General features: G+C 35.8%; 1 protein-coding gene across 6 annotated transcripts in view; it reads left to right on the top strand.

The window, feature by feature from the left end:
- Positions 1-19,739, top strand: part of MAP4K3 (mitogen-activated protein kinase kinase kinase kinase 3) — a 205,515-nt gene extending 185,776 nt beyond the window's left edge. For 4 of the 6 annotated variants that reach the window (XM_067007729.1, XM_067007730.1, XM_067007731.1 and 1 more), the window contains 10 exons: positions 590-650; positions 734-851; positions 2,811-2,869; positions 4,105-4,208; positions 8,228-8,399; positions 11,863-11,931; positions 12,009-12,101; positions 15,004-15,074; positions 17,549-17,604; positions 18,297-19,734. In XM_067007729.1, coding sequence (XP_066863830.1) covers positions 590-650; positions 734-851; positions 2,811-2,869; positions 4,105-4,208; positions 8,228-8,399; positions 11,863-11,931; positions 12,009-12,101; positions 15,004-15,074; positions 17,549-17,604; positions 18,297-18,384 — 891 coding nt within the window. In that variant the 3' untranslated portion in view covers positions 18,385-19,734. Of the gene's footprint in view, positions 1-589; positions 651-733; positions 852-2,810; positions 2,870-4,104; positions 4,209-8,227; positions 8,400-11,862; positions 11,932-12,008; positions 12,102-15,003; positions 15,075-17,548; positions 17,605-18,296 lie in introns of all 6 variants that reach the window. The other 2 variants (XM_059078812.2, XM_059078810.2) reach the window with 2 other exon arrangements.
- Positions 19,740-20,065: the final 326 nt, after the last annotated feature.

Consider the following 20,065-nt stretch of genomic DNA (forward strand, 5'->3'; position numbering starts at 1 on the left):
GAGAGGTGTCTCTCAGTTCTTACGTGCTAGATTTCAGTAACGAATTCCATATATATGTCCTTTATGATTTATAAGTTTTCATCATATTCTCTCTTGGCCTTTTTTCCCTCCATACCTACTATTTCCATATCCTGTGTTTCACTACACCATGGTCCTTTTTTCTCTTCTGCTCCAAAAGCCATGCATGTCCATATGCCTAGATAAGAACGCTTTTTGGAAGTACACAGGAGAGTCTTAATTATTTAAAACCCTAGAACCAAAATAAAGGAATAGACATTGTTTGAAAATGTCCTTTTCCCTGTGTAGTTTGGGATTACGAAGTCCTAACCATAAGGAGAGTGGAGCTAATCATGTCATGTTGGAACTTAGATAACGAAATTACACTGCTAATTTATTTTTCTTCCATATTAATATGTATGTGTAGCATCTTGTTTTACTTGCCTTATAAAATGAATTTCTATTAAAAATAAGTTCCTTTTCTAAGAACTGGCCTAATGATATGATAGCTACATGGTTAATATGTACATATTTACACTGCTATTATCTATTATCCTTTGTAAACTTCGTGCTTTTTTTTTTTTTTAATCAGCTATTCCCCCGAAGGTGTACATGGTTGTATGTAATGAACAATTGCTTACTATCAATATCTGGTAAGTCTTTCAGTTTTTAAATACCTTACAGTTGTTCCTATTTATGTTATCAGCTTTTATGACATATATATTTTTCTCTGCAGGTAAAGCTTCTCAGCTTTATTCCCATAATTTACCAGGGCTTTTTGATTATGCGAGACAAATGCAAAAGTTACCCGTTTCTATTCCAGCACACAAACTCCCTGACAGAATACTGCCAAGGTAACTGTACATTTAATTATGTTTTCATCCTTAGAGATAATATGTTAATTCATTCTAAAAAATAGATATACTACAGAAATTGAAAAAGCATGGGTTTGTAGAAATCATGTGTAATGAAAAACTGTAAGAAGTAATGTATTTTTACAAATGTTTATCACATTCTTCTAAAATTTTCTGCTTTATACTTTCTACTTATATCAAACATTTTCTTTCTGAGTTTTTGTTTTTCTACAAGGTTAAACTAATTTTTTTCCTGTAATTTGCTGGTAATTTTATGTCACATATAGTGTTTTTGACTTATTTGTGTCAATCTGAATAAAATGAATTTTCTCCAAGTAGTTTCTAAACTTAGAAAATTTAAGTAAGTTATTAAATGAAGATTTTTGTTAGAAGATAATTACTACTTAGAAATAGAGATTTTTGCTTTTCTACTTTCAGGGATTTATAGTTATGTTCTTTCTTCTTTTTGGTTATTATTATATTAGGCCTCATTTGTTGAGTAAAAATCTTTTGAGTTTGGTATAAATTGTATTTTACAAGAACTTTATAATGTAACCATTCTTCCTTTACAATATTAGTTGTAAAGTAACTAATGTAGAACCTTAACTTTTAAGTACCTTGAAAATCTTGTTGTTAATTGCTGAGTTTACAGTATAGCTAACATTTGCCCCTTTGTGCACAAAATCTTTAAAAAAATTAACTCTTGGATGAAAATCATTTTAAAATACACTGCAAGCTTTTCTGTGTTTAAAATAGATTACACTGAGTTTAATTGGATCTTTTCATGATGACTTAGTTCTGATTATGAACTTGATTTATTACATTTGTATTATAATATCTGTAGTTGCACTTAGGGATATTGCTCCTATAACTAGTCAGGAAGTTTCTTTCTTCCTGTACAGTTTATGTGCCCCTCTTTTTCTCGCAGCTGCCACTTTGTGCAGTTATTTTTCTGCCTACTTAAAGTATGACTCCATTCAGCTTTCTAACTTGATAATCCTAAATTCCTGTTGGCATGGAAACTGACCTCCAAGCTTTAAGAGTAAAGAACCCCCAAAGAATGTGAGGCACATAAATTTTAATGCATTAACTTTTTGATATCATTTTGTCAGAATAGAGACCTATTCTTATATCAGTTTGTGGCTCATCTTTTTACTTTCTCAGTGGTGTCTTTTGGTAAACCAAAGTTAATAATGTATTAAACAAGTTCATTCAACAAATAGAATGCCACTCATAGTTTGAGGTGCTAAGGATAAGGCAGTGAAAGAAGTATCAATTAAGTTTATCAGTATTTTCCTGTATGATTTATTTTTGCTTTTTTTGCGGTACGCGGGCCTCTCACTGTTGTGGCCTCTCCCATTGCGGAGCACAGGCTCTGGACGCACAGGCTCAGTAGTTGTGGCTCACGGGCCTAGCCGCTCCGTGGCATGTGGGATCTTCCCAGACCGGGGCACGAACCCGTGTCCCCTGCATCGGCAGGCAGACTCTCAACCACTGCGCCACCAGGGAAGCCCCTATTTTTGCATTTTTAAAAGAAACCCCAGGACTTCCATGGCGGTCCAGTGATTAAGACTTTGCCTTCCAATGCAAGGGGTGCGGGTTCCATTCCCGGTCGGGGAGCACGTGCCTTGTGGCCAAAAAAGCAAAACATAAAACAGAAGCAATATTGTCACAAATTCAATAAAAAGACTTAAAAAAAAAATCCCAAGGTCGTATTCTTCTAAAATGTAAATATTTTATAGTTTTGTTTTTCATATTTAAATCCTTAATCCATTTGGAATTGATTGGGGGGAGTTGAGAAAGGTATCCAATTTATTCTTATTTTTAATAGATGATCTATTATGTCAGGACCAGTTTTTAAACAACAACTCATCTTTTCTCCACTGAACTGTAACAGTACTATTTTCATATACTAACTTTGCCTACATGTATTATATATTCATTTCCATTTCCATTTAGGAAATTTGCTGTATCAGCAAAAATCCCTGAAACCAAGTGGTGTCAGAAGTGTTGTGTTGGTAAGTAAACTGTCCAAAATCATGTAGCTCTCCTGCTTTGCAGAGTGGGTAAGAAGATGTTGTGAGGCACATTTTTTAACCTAGTGTAAAACAGTACTACTCCAGGACGTCCTGCCAGTAATAGTTTATTTTTCCCTCTTAAATAAAATAAATGTATTGGCCATTCTCTGTTCATATAGTACCTTGCACATGTAGTTGTTTTGTGGATAATTTATTGACTAGATAAATGGAGAATGACTTTATTACAGTATTTGATCACAACCTGTTCTCTAAGGAGCCTGTTACTGATCGTTCACCATTTTGCTTTGTAACGGCTTATGAGACTACATTTATTCACTCGGCATACTTATTATTTATTCTCATACCTTTAATAGATGAAACGTTATGCTTTGCGATGTGAAGGTTGTAGTCTCCCTGATCACACACCACTAGCCGAAAGTCCTCCCCAACCCCCTAACAACTAGCTGGTTGATTTGCATCTAGGAAAAACCAAAAACAGTTTCCTGGGGCTTCCCTGGTGGCGCAGTGGTTGAGAATCCGCCTGCCGATGCAGGAGACACGGGTTCATGCCCCGGTCCGGGAAGATCCCACATGCCGCGGAGCGGGTGGGCCCGTGAGCCATGGCCGCTGAGCCTGCGCGTCCGGAGCCTGTGCTTCGCAACGGGAGAGGCCACAACAGTGAGAGGCCCGCATATCACAAAAAAAAAAAAAAAAAAAAAAAAACAATTTCCTTTCCTCCCTTAAAAAACTCTGAGGCAATTCAGTTTTATTATTTGTAAACCTGTATCTTGAGACTTGATTAATGTCTTCATGTGGTGCTGCCCAAAGCATTACTTACTGCCTCTGAACATGACTACCAAAACAGCACCCTGAATCACCTGCCCCTACATGTGCTGCAGCTGTCAATTTGGGAGGTTCTCCCCAAACCTACTTTGACCCTTTTCTTCAGGATCTTGCTAATCTCTGTGCTACCACAAGACCTCAAGTTCTTCTTCCTGCCCCCAGGCCCCATAACGACCAGCATTTTCACTTGGGAATACAAATAAAAATCCTGCAAGTGATGAGGGAGTTTCCTGCTACTACCTGAAACAACATTTCTTTTTCACTCTGCAGTCTAATTGAGAAATTGAACTGGCAGTCAACTTTTGTTTGTTTGTTTTCAAAGTACGCAACTGTTACTGTAAGGACTTTTTTGTATTATAAGAAAACTTACATACACTTTTTTGCCTTGACAGTGAGAAATCCTTACACAGGCCACAAATACCTATGTGGGGCACTTCAAACTAGCATTGTTCTATTAGAATGGGTTGAACCAATGCAGAAATTTATGTTAATTAAGGTAAGCGTGAATGTCAACTTAAAGTCATTTTTAGTATAAAAGCTTGTCAGTTTTCCTGTTCTTTCAGAAACTTTTTTTTTTCCGGTTAATTCTCAAGATTTAATGTAATAATTTTGGATTACATGGCAGAGTGGTGAAACTCTGCCCAATTATAAGAAACTCAGTTGGCCTGATAGAAGTTTTGAAAGAGACTAGATAGTTCAGGGATATGACAGTGGGAGCTGGACATACTGGGTCACATACACGGTCTGATGTCAAGAACAGGAGGAACTAAGAGAGCGGTGGAATATTGTTTGAATATGTTCTCCAGTTGACCTGCTCCATCACAGCAGAGGGACAACCTGCAGGTTGGCATTTGGCCTTAAAAAGTCAAGGGATAACCATAATGAAGCGGAAATTACTTGTTTTGGATACGTGCCTATGTATTAATTTGCCCAGTCCTTCCCATGGATGGTGTTTTGTGCCTTAGTTTCTCTAGAATGTTGAAAGAAAAAAAAAATTGGGGGGCCACTCTGTGCTGCATGTGGGATTTTAGTTCCGTGACCAGGGGTCTAACCCATGCCCCCTGCAATAGAAGCGCAGAGTCTTACCACTGGACCACTAGGGAGGTCCCTTCAGTGAATATTTTTTAAAACATTTAATATTATTTAGCTATAACTTAAATTTAGAGGAAAAACTAACTTAAAATGTATGAAGTGCTGGCTCAGTTACCCCAAGGAAAGACCAAATGAATTTTTTAAGCTATTTTCTTCACTATTTTATATAGATTAAGTAGTCTTATTTCATGAGCATTTGATATCTCCATAGAAGTTGGGATCAGAGTATAATTGGAGTGCATTCTTCCTCAATTATATAATATAGAGTTAGGATGTTTAAAGTATTGGCTTCTGTTATTTAAAATTTTATGAGTGACTGGGGAATCTAGTTTTAATTTTCACATCATTATTTATTAACCTCAAAATTAACTAGGGCTAAAGAAATGAAAAAAAGAGTTTCAAGAATGTACAACCCATTGAGGTAATATTTCCACAAATAAATTCACTGAAACAAAAACTCTTTAAACCAAAAACTGAACGGGAAAATAGCCTTATAAATTATCCAAAGCAGAGCTTCTGAACCCAGCCCATTTCTGGCCACATGGTTTTGTTCTCAGTTCCTCTTTTTTCTTGCCTGTTTGAAAAAAAGCATGGCGTATCCTAGATAGAGTGGTAAAGTGTATGTAGTTATTTTTCTACAGCCCTTTCCTTCCCTATCTTCCTCCTTAGTCTCTTTTAGTATGTCCTTCCTATTCCTTTCATTCCTAACCTCTATCAGAATGAAAACAATTTCATTACATCAAGTTGTTCATGGATACTAATAGTCTGATTAAACCTTAGTATGAATGAATTTTATGTGTTACCTGGTATGTTAAATTATTTATCCTAATACGTAATGAAAGACCCTTTTCTCTGTTAAAGGAATTTTATGTATTAAGAGCATGCAAGAAAGAAAATATACTTTGAAGACATGGGAAGCTTAAAACTTATCCATCCATGTTTTCTCTTTTCCGGGTAGATGGTACCAGGGAGTCTGCCTCTGACTGATGAGGCCTGTTGCCAGTATTCTAGGATGTTAGACTTATAGTACAGTTCTGCTTGCAGGCCTCCTTCACGACTTCTTGCTCTTCCCACTTTCTTTAAACTCCCTGAGCTACACGCCCCTATTTATTTCCCTTCATCTTAACCCAGTTCTTTCTCTGTGTCTCTTCTTCAAGATTTCTATATGTATATTTTGTTTCTACGTTTGGCATTATCTCAATTAGTATTTCTGATGTTTTCTATACTACAACTCTTACCAGATATGTTCAAAAACATTCTTATGCTTTCCATATACTTCCTCCTCATGAAATTTCTGTGTAAGTTTTTGCTTCTCTAGACTACATTTTCAATATAAAAGTTATAAATTGAAGCAGACATTCATGTACTTATTACAAATCAGGCACAGTGTTGCTTAACTAGAGAGATAAAGAGTAAGATATAGTCACTGCCCTCAAGGACCATCACCAATAATAGCGACTGGATTTTAAACTGTTATATGGGAATCCTCTTCTGTTACTGACTTATACATATTGTTTAGTTATTGTTGGAAGCTAAGTAGAAGTATTCACAATGTATTGGTTTTCATATTTACTGAGGAAAAAATACAGAAGCTTTTGTTTTCTTCCTGTCTTACTGCTCTTTCCACATTTCAAAGAGAATTATTTAAAATGTTTTACCTTATTAAAAATCGGACAGATTTTATCCATAGCATATCCCCATGTGGGAATGCTCCCAGAGAGGGTGTTTGGAGAGTGTTCGTGAAGGAGTGTCTAGACCTCCGGGATGGGGGCACTTGGGCAGTCATGGGGAAGGAAGAATGTGGGAACAACAGATGTGCACAGAGCTTCACATTCCAGCCATGAGGACCACACTGCATCTTCTGATACTTTAAGACTAGTAGTTACGGGAGCCCCATTTCACCTGTTTATTTTCCTCTATCATTTATTTTCTTTAGAATTTACAGTGAATTACCAGAGTAAAAAATAAATCAGTTTCAGTAGTTTTTAGAGATACTAACAATTTGGGAAGCCATTTGGGAAGTATAATGGAAACACGGCCCATTTATAAGAGCAACAAAAATATTAAATATATTAAGAGTAGACTTAATAAAATATGTGTTAAGACCAATATATTTTTTAAAAACCTTTTTATCGTAAAGAAGAACGTTGCTAGCACCTCAGACCTCCGCATGGCACCCCCTACAAAACAGCTGCCTTGTTTTCCATTTTTACCATGTAAGCATGCACTTCTAAACATGAGCATTAATTTTACCTGATATTTCAACTGTATACAAGTGGAATCATAAAGTATATATTCATTTGGGTCTCACTTCTGGGCAACATTGTATTTGTGTAGTTGTTGGATATAGCCATAGTTTGTTCATTTTCACTGTGGTCTAATTTCCCATTGTGTGAATGTGTCGTCATTTTATCTGTTCTACCATTGATAGGCATTTGGGTTACTTCCAGTTTTTGCTATTCCGAGCAATGCAGCTTGTGAATATTTTCACATGTCTCCTGTGGGTGCATGTAGTCATGTTCTCTAGAATGTATAACTAAGAGTGTTATTGCTGGGTTCTAAGAGATGTGTGTCTCGGCATTAATAGGTATTGTAATTAACCATTGTGGTCACACCAGTTTATACTCCCACCATCAGTGTCAGGAGCATTTGTTTGCTCTTCTCTGAGTAATAACCCTTATTATTGTCGTTCTTCTGGCGGGTGTGTATGGTTATCTTGGTTTTATTCCCTGATTACTAATGAAGTTAATGTTTTCCTCTATTTTTCTAAACTTTCAGAGTGTGAATTTAGTCTCTTTGTAGCAAAATAAAAATAATTTTAAACTCATGTAAAATTAAAATGGGTTGCATTTTAACTAAGTTAATTTATTAAATAGAATCACTTGAAATACAGGGCTAAATTTCTCTTATCTGTGGTTGGTTTTTTTTTTTTCTGTCCACACTTCTAAGGGGAATGTCTCTTGCTCATTAGCATTTCAGTTTTCTCATCCATGTTTGCTCAGCTGGATAAGAAGGCAGAGGAGTAGTACTGAAGCAGCCTGGGATTAGGAGAGGGGTGACTCTGCCACACAGGGTGGGGGGCAGGGGGGACCCTGGGCCAGCCACCCAGTTGCTGGGTCGTAGTTTCCAACTCTGAAAAAAGAGGGTTGGACAGGTGATTTGTAAGTCTGTTTCACTCAATATGCTAAAAATGTGTGGTTTTTAACTTTAAACATTTTTGCAGTACTTAACCTAAATTCTTTATAAAGACACTTTCTAATTTAGATTTTCTGCATACCCTGAGTTTCTGTGTGAAGAAGCAATCTTTATAGTAGAGAGTACTATTTTATATATTCTCATAAAACTAAAAATTCTTACTAGTGTTCTCCTGAAATTTTTTTTGCTTTTGTTTTCCTTTGTTTAATATATTTTGTTTTTTTCTAGCACATAGATTTTCCTATACCGTGTCCACTTAGAATGTTTGAAATGCTGGTCGTTCCTGAACAGGAGTACCCTTTAGTTTGTGTTGGCGTCAGTAAAGGGAGAGACTTCAACCAGGTGGTTCGATTTGAAACAGTCAATCCAAATTCTACCTCTTCATGGTTTACAGAATCAGGTTTGTGATTTTTATTGAATTATTAAGTAATAAATTTACTATATCTTTCACTAGGCAAAAGCGGTGCATAGAAATCCAATCTTGATTAACTTATTAAACTGGAAAAAGAAAAGATGACTTGCTTTGAAATAGCTAATTTGTGTGACACATTTATTTTATTTTTATTTTTTAATTAATTTCTATTGGAGTATAGTTGCTTTACGATATTGTGTTAGCTTCTACTGCGTAGCAAAATGAATCAGCCATGCATATGCATATATCCCCTCCGTTTAGGACACTACGGGGCATTAAGTAGAGTTCCCTGTGCTCTACAGCAGGGGTCCCTGACCCCTGGGCCATGGACGGGTACTGGTCCGTGGCCTGTTAGGAACTGGGCTGCACGGCAGGAGGTGAGCGGCAGGCGAGCGAGCAAAGGTTCACCTGCTGCTCTCCTTCGCTCACACTACTGCCTGAACCATCCTCCACCCCCGCCACCCCCTCCCGCCCCGGGCAACCCGTCTGTCCGTGGAAAAAATGTCTTCCACAAAACCGGTCCCTGCTGCCAAAAATGTTGGGGACTGCTGCTATACAGTATGTTCCCATCAGTGGTCTATGCATAGTATCAACAGTGTATGTGTCAACCCCAGTCTCCCAGTTCCTCCCACCCCATCCCTTTCCCCTTTGGTGTCCATACATTTATTCTCTATGTGTTTGACACATTTAAAACGTACTAGTGGTTCCCAAACTTGAGTATGTGTCAGAATCACGTGGCTGGGTCCCACCCCCAGAGTTTTTCATTCAGTAGATCTGGATTAGGGCCTGAGAATTTTCATTCTGTCAATTCCCAGGTGATGCTGATGATGTTAATACAGGGACCACACTTGGAGAACCACCATATATATATACAAACCTAGGCTAATAGAAAAGCTGATTTATAGAAAAGTGAAAGCTGCATTAAGTATATTTTATTTTCCAGTATATTTTTGTAATTGATACAAGGGTGCTACCTAGTAACTTCAATCAATATTTTTAATGATTTGTAATTAGGATACAAATTATAAGTAAGCAGTAAAATAAAATACCTCCAAAGTATTTGAGGGTGCTTGAAAATAATACTTTTATATAATTGATTTCCTTAAATTGTGATCTGCGTTGCCCAGTTATAGCAGATCCTTCCTTCATAGTTTGTATCTTAGGAAATATCTCCAATTAATGAGCTTTTTACAGAAATTTGATCACAGTTTGAAACCTTCAGTTGTGTTGTTGCAGTCCATACACATTGGCAAAACTTGGGTTTCATGGTAAATAAATCTGATTAAACTTTCACACATAAAAAAACATGACCTTGGGGCTCCCCTGGTGGCGCAGTGGTTGAGAGTCCGCCTGCCGATGCAGGGGACGCGGGTTCGTGCCCCGGTCCGGGAAGATCCCACATTCCGCGCAGCGGCTGGGCCGGTGAGCCATGGCCGCTGCGCCTGCGCGTCCGGAGCCTGTGCTCCGCAGCAGGAGAGGCCACAGCAGTGAGAGGCCCGCGTACCAAAAACAAACAAACAAACAACAACAAAAAATGACCTTAAAGGCCTTTTTATCCTATTTTTAAAGCACTGCATTTGTTATGAAGCTTCTGTTGCATTTTTCTCTTTAAAAAATGACATTGTACAATGTTTTGCTGTAAAATAGACAGTGGCCATTTTAGAAGGTTATTTTTAAAGATCTTGCAAAGGCCCTTTGTTCAGTCTTTGGCAACTTAGGGAAATGTTAAAGAACCAATTTGCCAATAAATATTGATTAGTCAGGAGTTTGTTGGAAGCCTGAAAGAGTGTTCACAAAAGGAAAAGAATTGAGACTGAGTTTTTTTGGCATTGAAAAAAAATGATCACAGACATTCACAAAAGTCTAAAGACAATTTCATGGCCTGTTGAATCCCAGGGGACTTGAAACAACTTTCCTTTGAGGACACATTACTGAAGGAAAACATGGCCAGCCCTTGACAGCGTTATTGTGGCTTCTCTTTGGTGCCCCTGAGTTCTCTGTTAAATTCTCCCTTTAGACGCCCATCTTCCCTTTGAGACACGGGGTGAACTCCTGCTTTCTAATCTCTTCCTCCCTATTTAACAAGAAGGGATTGTTGGTTGATTAATATTTTATTTAGTGAATTTCAGTTGTCTTAGTTCTCCCAAGCATTTTAATTTTAAATCCTTTTCTACTAATTGTTGAATGAAGGGCCTCATTTCCTGACAAAAGAATTTTGTCCCTTCCTTCCCAGGAACTTTTGATTACTTCTCTTACCATAATGAAATCCTTTTATTAGAAGTTAAACATGATAAATATAATTCATCTCTGGTTTTGAGATGATGAGACAGAATAAGAGACAAAGTATGTTTGGGGTTTTGTATCAGCTGAAATTATAAGCTAGTGGTTTCCTAAACTCTGCTGCACATTAGAATCCACCTGAGAAGCTTTTAACACTCTTGATACCTCAAGTCACACACATCCTCGATTAAATAAGAATATCTGGGGCCAGCAGATGGGTGTCAGCAGATCTCCAAATGATTCCAGTGTTCGGGAACTAATTGTTATAAGCAATTTGTAAATCTCATTTTCCTGGCTTTCTATCTAGTAATGCTAGACTGGCTTCTTGACTGATTTTCACCAAGTGTGTAAGAGTCACAAAGATCTGTGGCCTGATGTACAGGAGGCCTATTCCATATCCTTCCAACCCTGGTTAGTTACAGAAGTACCAGGTCTAAAATACATGTGAAGGTCTGAAATATAGCCATCCATGGATTTATTAAGATTCTAAATACTGTAGGAAGTAGAAAACAGGCAAGCTAAACTTCGGATGAGACCCACTGTCCAGAAACAAAGGCCTATAGTTTAGCAGTTTCAGTTTTGATGTTCATACAAAGCTTGGGATATCCTACTTTTTGCTTCCTGGAAAACTATGCCATTTAAACATTTTCAGTTTGTGAAAACTTTCTTAGATCATTATTATAAAAATAGGGCCTCTATGCATTTTTATGGTGCTTCATACTTCTCAAAATAGTTCAGTTTTTTTCTTAACTCATTTGGACTTGAAGTTATTTGTTTGACTCTCTGATTCATTCATTCAATCAATATTTATTGCATGTGCTAGGCACCACATATAATGATGTACACAGCACAACCCCTGGCCTTCTAAGCTTAAAATCAGAAATTAATCATTGCCATAATATAGAAGATTAGACTCCTAATTTCACATATGAATAAAATAGTGGCATCACCAACAGTAATGACAATAGCTAACCCTCCATTAAGCACTCACTTAGTTTAGCTCTTGCATCAGATTTTGAATCCAAGCCGCCTGGCTTAACCACTATATATGTATAGTTAAACATATATATCCATTTCAAATTCAGTGATGTTCAGAATTCTTCCTTTTTTAATGTCTCTGCTTTAAATATTACTGTTTTCTGTAAGTTTTATCGAGTTTTTTGTGTTGTAGATACCCCACAGACAAGTGTTACTCATGTAACCCAACTGGAGAGAGATACCATTCTTGTATGCTTGGACTGTAAGTTTTTATTTATGAATATCTTATCTTAATGAGTTTTTTTATCTTAGTTTCTGAGTGACTTTTTTTCTTTCTAGGTTGTATAAAAATAGTAAATCTCCAAGGAAGATTAAAATCTAGCAGAAAACTATCATCAGAACTCACCTTTGATTTCCAGATTGAATCAATAGGTAAGCCAGAGTTTTGTGTTTCTTGTTTGTTTGCATTATGAACTGCTTAAAATAATTTGTCTGATAATTATTTGAAATTATAAAAATATATTACTAAGGGCTCATTCTTTTAAATTGTAAGAGGTAATGAATATGAGGTGAATATCATCAGTCTTTGCTTTTACACATTCTCTAAAATAGTTTAACAGCTGTGATATAATCTGTAAATAATGTTATTTTCTCTACAGATTTGGCATTTTCAAAATAAATAATTAAATATCATTATTCATAACCTAGTTATGAATTTCCATTTTCTCCAGACTCCTGCAGAGTTCCCCTATAAGTACTTTAAAATTTAGTACTCAGTATAGTCTATTGTATTTTTGCTGTTATAACTCCTGATCAGAGATCCATAAGTATATGGAATTTCCTTCTTGCCGTTTTTTACATTCTGCTTGATGAGTTTTTTCTGAAAACGGATTTCTTACACAATCAGTATTCTAAAATGATTGCATTCAGGAAAAATAAGGTGAAATGACCATACATAGTTTTTCTGGTGTCCTTTATCAGTAAAGATACTTGCATGTATATGCATTGGCAGACGGTAGGGCCAAGGGCAGATAGTTCATTTGTCTTATTCTTGATCCTATTTTTATTCTTTCTCCCAGTTAGAATGCTTCTCTCCCAACAAGCAAACACTGATGATAATAAGAAGTCAGTTTTGAGGGACATCTGCTCAAGATATTAAAATGGAATCCATATTGAAAAACACATAGCTAGCTCAATAAAGAAGACAAAGAACAGAAACTCAAACTAGTATGCACTCCTGAGTGGTAAAGAAGACTAGCAGTGTCCCACAGGAGATGAGGAACCAGAGCCAGGCTTGTGGTTTGAGGTGCCTACTAATCAAGACTCTCCCCACATAAGGCCTCGTCGTTTTATAGGGGATTTTTATCCACCGTTGAAAGAAGGAATAGTTCCTGTCCTATACAGACTGCTTCAGATTGTACACAAAGAAGGAATGCAGAATAAATCAGTGTTTAACACTATTGATACTAAAATCAGTTAAATTATACAGAAAACAAAATTACCCAATCTCATGAAAATAGATTTTGGAAAATCTGTATAAAATACTAGCAAATAGAATTCCATATCATCAAATAGTAGACTTTACCTCAGAAAAGCAAAGATGGTTCAACATCAGAAAATTTATTTATGTAATATAGCACATTAAAGATTAAAAGCAAAAAGTTATGTAACTCTTCAGTAGATGCACAAAAAGCATTCAGTAAAATCTGTCATTCATGATTTTTTTTTAAAAAAAAAAACAACTTTTTAGAAATTAGGAGTAGAAGGAAATGTCCTTCATCTAGCAAAGCCTATTAAAAGTATTGTGTTTAATGGTAAACTAATTCCCATTAAGTTGGAGAATGAGATAAGGATGTTTGCTATCATCACATTTCAACATAGTCTCATTGGACTATGAAAAGGGAACTATGAGGATTAGAAAGAAATAAGTAAAAAGTCCTTTTTTTGCTGATGGTATGAATATCTACTAGAATATACAACTCTAAACTGTTAGAACCAATAAGAAAATTCAGAGTTGCTAGATATGAGTAACACAGATGGATAGCTAGCTTTCTGATATGCCAGTAAGATGTATAATCAAACATATTTAAGACCATCATCTAGGAAATTCCAAATTATTGTTTAAAAGCATAAAAGAAGATTTAAACAAATGAACTACACCGCATCCATGGATAGAAACACTGAATATGGGAAAGATGTCAGTTCTTCACAAATTAATCCACACATTCAGTGCATTTGCAATAAAAATCACAGTAAGGTATTTTCTGCCACTTGTTAAGCTGATCTTAAAATTCATATGGAAAAGCTAAAGGCCAAGAACAGTAAAATAAATTTTGATGAATACTTGCCTTACTTGATATTGAAACTTACTATAAATCCATAGTGGTTAAGACAGTGTGGGCTCAACACAGGGGTAAATAGAAGAGGGGAACAGAAGAGAAGGCTCAGAAATAGACCTACCTGTAATTGGAAATTTACATCATATGTCAGTGGAGAAGTGATGTCCTGTTCAACAAATGATGCTAGGACAATTGGTTATCTGCAGGAAACAAAATCAGATATTTTCCTCACTGAATACACACAAAAATATATATTAAATATGTAAATGCAAAGCTAGAATTTTTAGAAGGCACATATGCCTGCATCCCAGTAATTCTATTTCTAGGTGTCTACCCCAGAGAAAATTTTGTACATGTATTTAAGAAGAGGTACAAGAATGTTTATTGCAGCATTTTTGTAACAAAAAAATTAGAAACATCATTTGGTTCATCATACCAAATGTATGAAAGTTGGAAACATCCAATATAAAGTTTACACTGATAATGTGCACTTACTGTGTTGTAATAGTAAAAACATGCATGAGAACAACAAATAGCAAGTATGTACCAGTGGTTATATCTCAGGGAGGAAGGAAAGGTTAGAATACAACTAGAGCAGGAGTTTATAGGGATGCTGGCTGTATTCACTTTTATTTAAAACAAAAAGCAAATATGGCACAATGTTAAGATTTGAGAGTTAAATGGTGGATACGTGTGTTTTTAGGCTATTCTCATATTTTTCTATATGTTTGAAATATTTTATCAAAACAAAAATTTCTATAGCAAAAAATATTTTCAGCGATTTTTCTTATCAAAAAGATGAGTAAGGTCTGTATAGTTTTTATGCTATATATATATACTGTGTAGTTCTAGGCAGTATGGTAAAGATGCCATTATAAATATGGAATGACTAACACTGGTTATTAATTGAAATATTGTTATGCAAGGTAGAAAGAGGGATGTAATAGTTGAACTCTTGTACTATTAACAGTAACTGAGCTGTTCTTGCCTGCTAGTTTGCCTACAGGACAGTGTGCTAGCTTTCTGGAAACATGGAATGCAAGGTAGAAGTTTTAGATCTAATGAGGTAAGTAATCTTTTAAAAAATTATGTCCATTAAATAGTCATGAAGGATTATCAAATTCTACATCACTCAATATTCTTTAACTTTGGAAAATTCCTGATTAATGCAAGGATTACTTGATTTGCTAATTTTACTGATATTTTCTGCATTCAATCTAGTGATAAAATTAATGGTGCATACTTTATAGCAACCTCTCTGTCCATTCAGTCGAACAGTTTCAGTGCATATTTTATGTGCTTCCAGATAATCACCCTTATATTCAGAACAAGAACTTCCTAAGTGCTGCTAAGAGTGAGCCAACTCTGATTTTCTTTCAACTTTCCCAGGCTGTCACCTGGAACAAGAGTGCTGATGCAGGCTCTCTCTGTCTTGAAGCACCTTTTCTGCTTGGTATTTCAGAAATAATGACCAATGCAGACGATAAGTAAAGGGTTCCACATTTCTCTTGAAGCCACCTTGCCTATTTCTGGTATTCTTATCTCCTTAGTCCTTCCTACCTTAATTTAACTCCAGGAATAATTGAACTCCAACTCATAGGATGTATTTAATTCAGTTCATCATTTATGCCAGAAAGTGCTGGAGTTATATGCATGAACAAGACTTGGTACTTGCCCCCTAGAATATTACAGGCAAGTAAAATCATCCTAAGTTCTTTCAATAACCCCAAGCCAGTCTCATTAGTAACTTTTACTTGAGCATTGAAGGGAAGGGAAAACATTAGGTGCCTCAAGCAAGAAAATAGCTCATTTGTGTTTTAAACTGTCGTTCGTTAAGATCAGAGCATTTCTTCTAACCAGTGAACAGTGTAGCAGAATGATCATGAGTGTGGGTTCCTGAGGAGACACCCGGGTTCAGTCTCAACTCTGCTGTTCAGTAACTGTGTGACCTTGACATATCACTTAACTTCTCTTTGCCTGTATTTTTTCATCTGTGAATTGAGGATAACAGCATAGTACTTATTTCCTAGGGTTGCTAAGATTAAACAAAAGGAAGTATGTGATGTGCTTGGCACAATGCCTGGCCTATAGTAAGTATTCAAGAAAGGTGGATACCAGTGTGTTTCTTTTTTTTTAAGATTTTTTTTTTTGTTTTCATGTGGACCACTTTTAAAGTCTTTATTGAATTTGTTAAAATATTGCTTCCGTTTTATGTTTCGGTTTTTTGGCCACAAAGCATGTGAGATCTTAGCTCCCCAACCAGTGATCGAACCTGTAACCCCTGCACTGGACTGCCAGGGAAGTCCCCTGCCAGTATGTTTCTAGGAGTAATTCCCGAAAGAGGGCTCACCTCTCAGGAAGATTTTTTTTTTTTTTAATTACCTGAGGGAATGGAGCCTGGAGATAAGAATAGTCAACAGCTAATAAACACCAGGCAGAGAAAGAAAGGCATCATAGGATACAAGAGAATGGTTTAAAAAAGATAGTTTGCCCAACCGATCACCTGAGGGGCTTTTTCACACTACATAAGCAGCCCTTACTAAATACAACCTCTCCAAAAATGCTGTGTCCTTCAAGTAGTTAAATCCCAAAATATTGAATACTTTGAAGATCATGATGATGAACTGTTACTACTGAAGTGAGCATGTTGTATCCTTCAGGTGTGCTAAGTTACAAAAGAAGTCAAGAATCACTGACTGCTGTTTCCAGAATAATTTCAGTTTCAAAATCAAATTGTTTTTTCAGTCTACCAAATTTTGGGGAGAAGCTACTGCCATTATAATTGGGAATGTTTTGCTTTCAGTAAGCAATAAACAATGGGTTTCTCTTTCTCCTGTAGACTTAGTCTTAACTCCCCAACTGGTAACTGGTCACACTGAGGACTTCTTTAAGGACATATGCCACATTATTTCAGGAGACTTGGAAAGAAATGGGAAAGAGAATTGTTATCTAATGAGCATTTCTTTAGCTAGGCATTATACCCATTAATACTTACAAGAATACTGCAAGATACCACTGCAAAATAGACATTGTCTATCCCATTTTGCAGAAGGTAAAACCGTTTCCAACAAATTACATACCTTGCGCGATTGTCACAGCTAGTAAGTGGGAGAACTGGGATTTAAACTGGTGTCATGAGTTTGTCCCATCATACCACACTGCAGCCTTTTAAGTGAAAGGACCAGACCTGAGTGGCTTACTGCTGCAAGAGTCTTGCTTTTAGCATTAAGGTGACTGACAGGAGGTTTCTGATAAATAAAACGGACTAGGTGCTTTGCTTTTAACTTTTTCCGTTGAAGTCTGTATGCCAGCACATGGTTTATTACTCTCATGTTTTATGATTAATTCAAAATTAGCCACATTTTTCCTGGACTAACAAATGGATGCACTTACGTGCTGATTTAACAAGTTAACAGTCATACAGGGATCTATTTCCATCTTAGGAATTATGCTTCATTTCTATAGAGTTATAAATTAAATGCCCATGTAAAATTTTGTGCCTTTCATTTCAGAAATTAAATTGGTATTTTAATTGAACAGGTAACACAAGAAATTTCAGATAGCACGAGAATTTTCAGACTGCTTGGATCTGACAGGTATGAAAAGGAGTTGTATTAAATACATAGTCCTAAACATGCTTTATAAATCCAACATGAAACTGGTTTCTTTTTTGAGAGAATTGAAACTTCTACAGTAATATATTCAACATTATATTTTTCATAGTATAAGAATTCACAGGTCAGAAAGTTATGAAACTTTTGAGAATGTGCCTGATCTTCCAGGTACCGAGAATATATAGATCTGTCAGTACTACTTTTGCTTAAATTAAACGTAATATCTAAAGTATGATTTACAGGACCAGAAAGAGGAGATACCATATGCTAGCAAACAGAAAAGTTTTCAGTTTTAGTACCAATAGGATTTGGAGTTCTATTCTGATTTACTTTCTGATTCTTGAACTAAACTACAGATCGTTTTTAGAATTCATGATAAGAATTAAGTTCCCCCAACCTATTCCTAGTACAGGTTTTACCCCTCTGACTCTTCGGACAGCACTGGCTTAGAGGTGGGAGGTGGTGGGCAACAAAGGTGTACTTCCTAGAGCTGGAACTGACTCTTCGATCATAGTGATTTGCAAATGGTTTCAGCCCACATATCAGATAGGGAGCATTTATTAGAGACAAACAATGAAGAAGCAGTGGAAATTTTCTGCTAACATTAGTTTTCAAGAATAACTTTGTTTTGTTATATGTTTTTTGTTTGTTTGTTTGTTTGTTTGTTATTTTAGGGTCGTGGTTTTGGAAAGTAGGCCAACCGATAACCCCACAGCAAATAGCAATTTATACATCCTCGCGGGTCATGAAAACAGTTACTGAGAAATGCTGCGCTTTGACAGTTAACTCTAGAGAGAGAGAACACTACCACGGCAACATTAACGGATGCTTGAAGCTGTACAAAAGCTGCAGTTACCTGGCTTCAGTTACTTGTAATTTATTGTGGCATGAGACAAGATGGGGAAATTTTTTCTTTTAAGTGGTATGGATATATTTAACATATTGAACCACACAAGTGCTTAATTCACTGTTATGTAATCTTTGTACATATAGGCAGTATTTTTCTGTGAAACTTCATATTGCTGAAGACATACACTAAGAATTTATGTAGATAATGTATTTTATGAGATGTACAAGTTAAGTGTCTTATCTGTACAGATGTAAATGTTGATGAAAATGCAATTGGGATTAATATTTTAAGAATCCTTTAGCATATTCTTGGGTGCGGCTGTATTACAAAATGGGATGCTGGCAATGAAACCGTACATTTAACACTATTGTATTTTTATTATATGTAATTTAGTAATATGAAGATAAATCTTGTAACTTTTAAAATTGTAATGGAGGCTGTAATCATTTTATAATCTTGTTTTTAATTTTAATGCAAGTACACTGGTGTGTTTATATTTGCACAAAGTATTGATATGTGATGTATTAAGTCACAAAAGTAAGCTGTGACATCATCAATATGCATTTGGCTCCCCAGCATCTTTTTAAAATGTATTTGGATTGTTTTATATGTGAAACAAACCAATTAACCCCCTGTTGTAGTAACTGGTCTTTTTATATTTCAGCAGAATCCTGTAAGATTGCTTGTCTCTGCTTAAAAACAATACCTTCGAAAAAATTTTTGAATCACAGAATAGCGGTACCGCGACGTAGCACTGCAGTTGTCTGAATTACAGTATGCACAAAGTATAAGTTAGCATTATCAAAGAGTCCACACTAAACATTTCTTATAATCACTTTGAAGAACTATAACATTCCATAGAGCGAAGCGGTTCAAATTTCTAGTGGGATTTTTACTTTTGTTGGCCTTATTTTATGATCATTTTCATGTTTCTTCTGATTTAGAGTATTAACACTTGGCCAAAATAATTTAGTTACTACCTCATATAAACAATATAATGGTTACTACACATCACAGGAACTTAGTTTTGGTTAAAGTCATTTTTGATTGCTTTTTTCCAGTGGAATATGTATATACCAAGTTTTAGAAAAATGCACACTTTGGCTCTTTTTTGGTATATGTTCTTTATATTTTAATGTGAATATATACACAAAGAACAAACTAAATTGTGATTTATGTTCTTCATTTATTTTAATTGACAATGCTTTTAAATATGTTCCTGATTGTACATAGTGTAAAATAAACACGTTTTTTAACATGCTGTTGTATAGTAGCTTGTCATCTGGCTTAATCTGTGTATAGTAAGACTAAAACGTATTAAGGAGAAAAAGTTTTTTTGATTATTCTAAAATCCTTAAGTAACCATTCTGATCCTTCAGATCTTGATTTTTTATTTGGTCTGTCTCCTCAACTTCATAAAGGGGTAATATTCCCACATTTGTGAAAAGGGCATCTTTTGTAGAATCTTCAATTTCTTGATCAGGAAAATTAGTGAAACATTCATAATCTTTTGGTTAGAGCAGGGGTCGGCAAACTGCATTACTCAGCCCAATCCTGCTTAATGCCTATTTTTATAAATGAATTTTATTGGAA

The sequence above is a fragment of the Kogia breviceps genome, chromosome 11 (genome assembly GCF_026419965.1).
Source record: "Kogia breviceps isolate mKogBre1 chromosome 11, mKogBre1 haplotype 1, whole genome shotgun sequence".
In the NCBI taxonomy this organism is placed as follows: Eukaryota; Metazoa; Chordata; class Mammalia; order Artiodactyla; family Physeteridae; genus Kogia; species Kogia breviceps.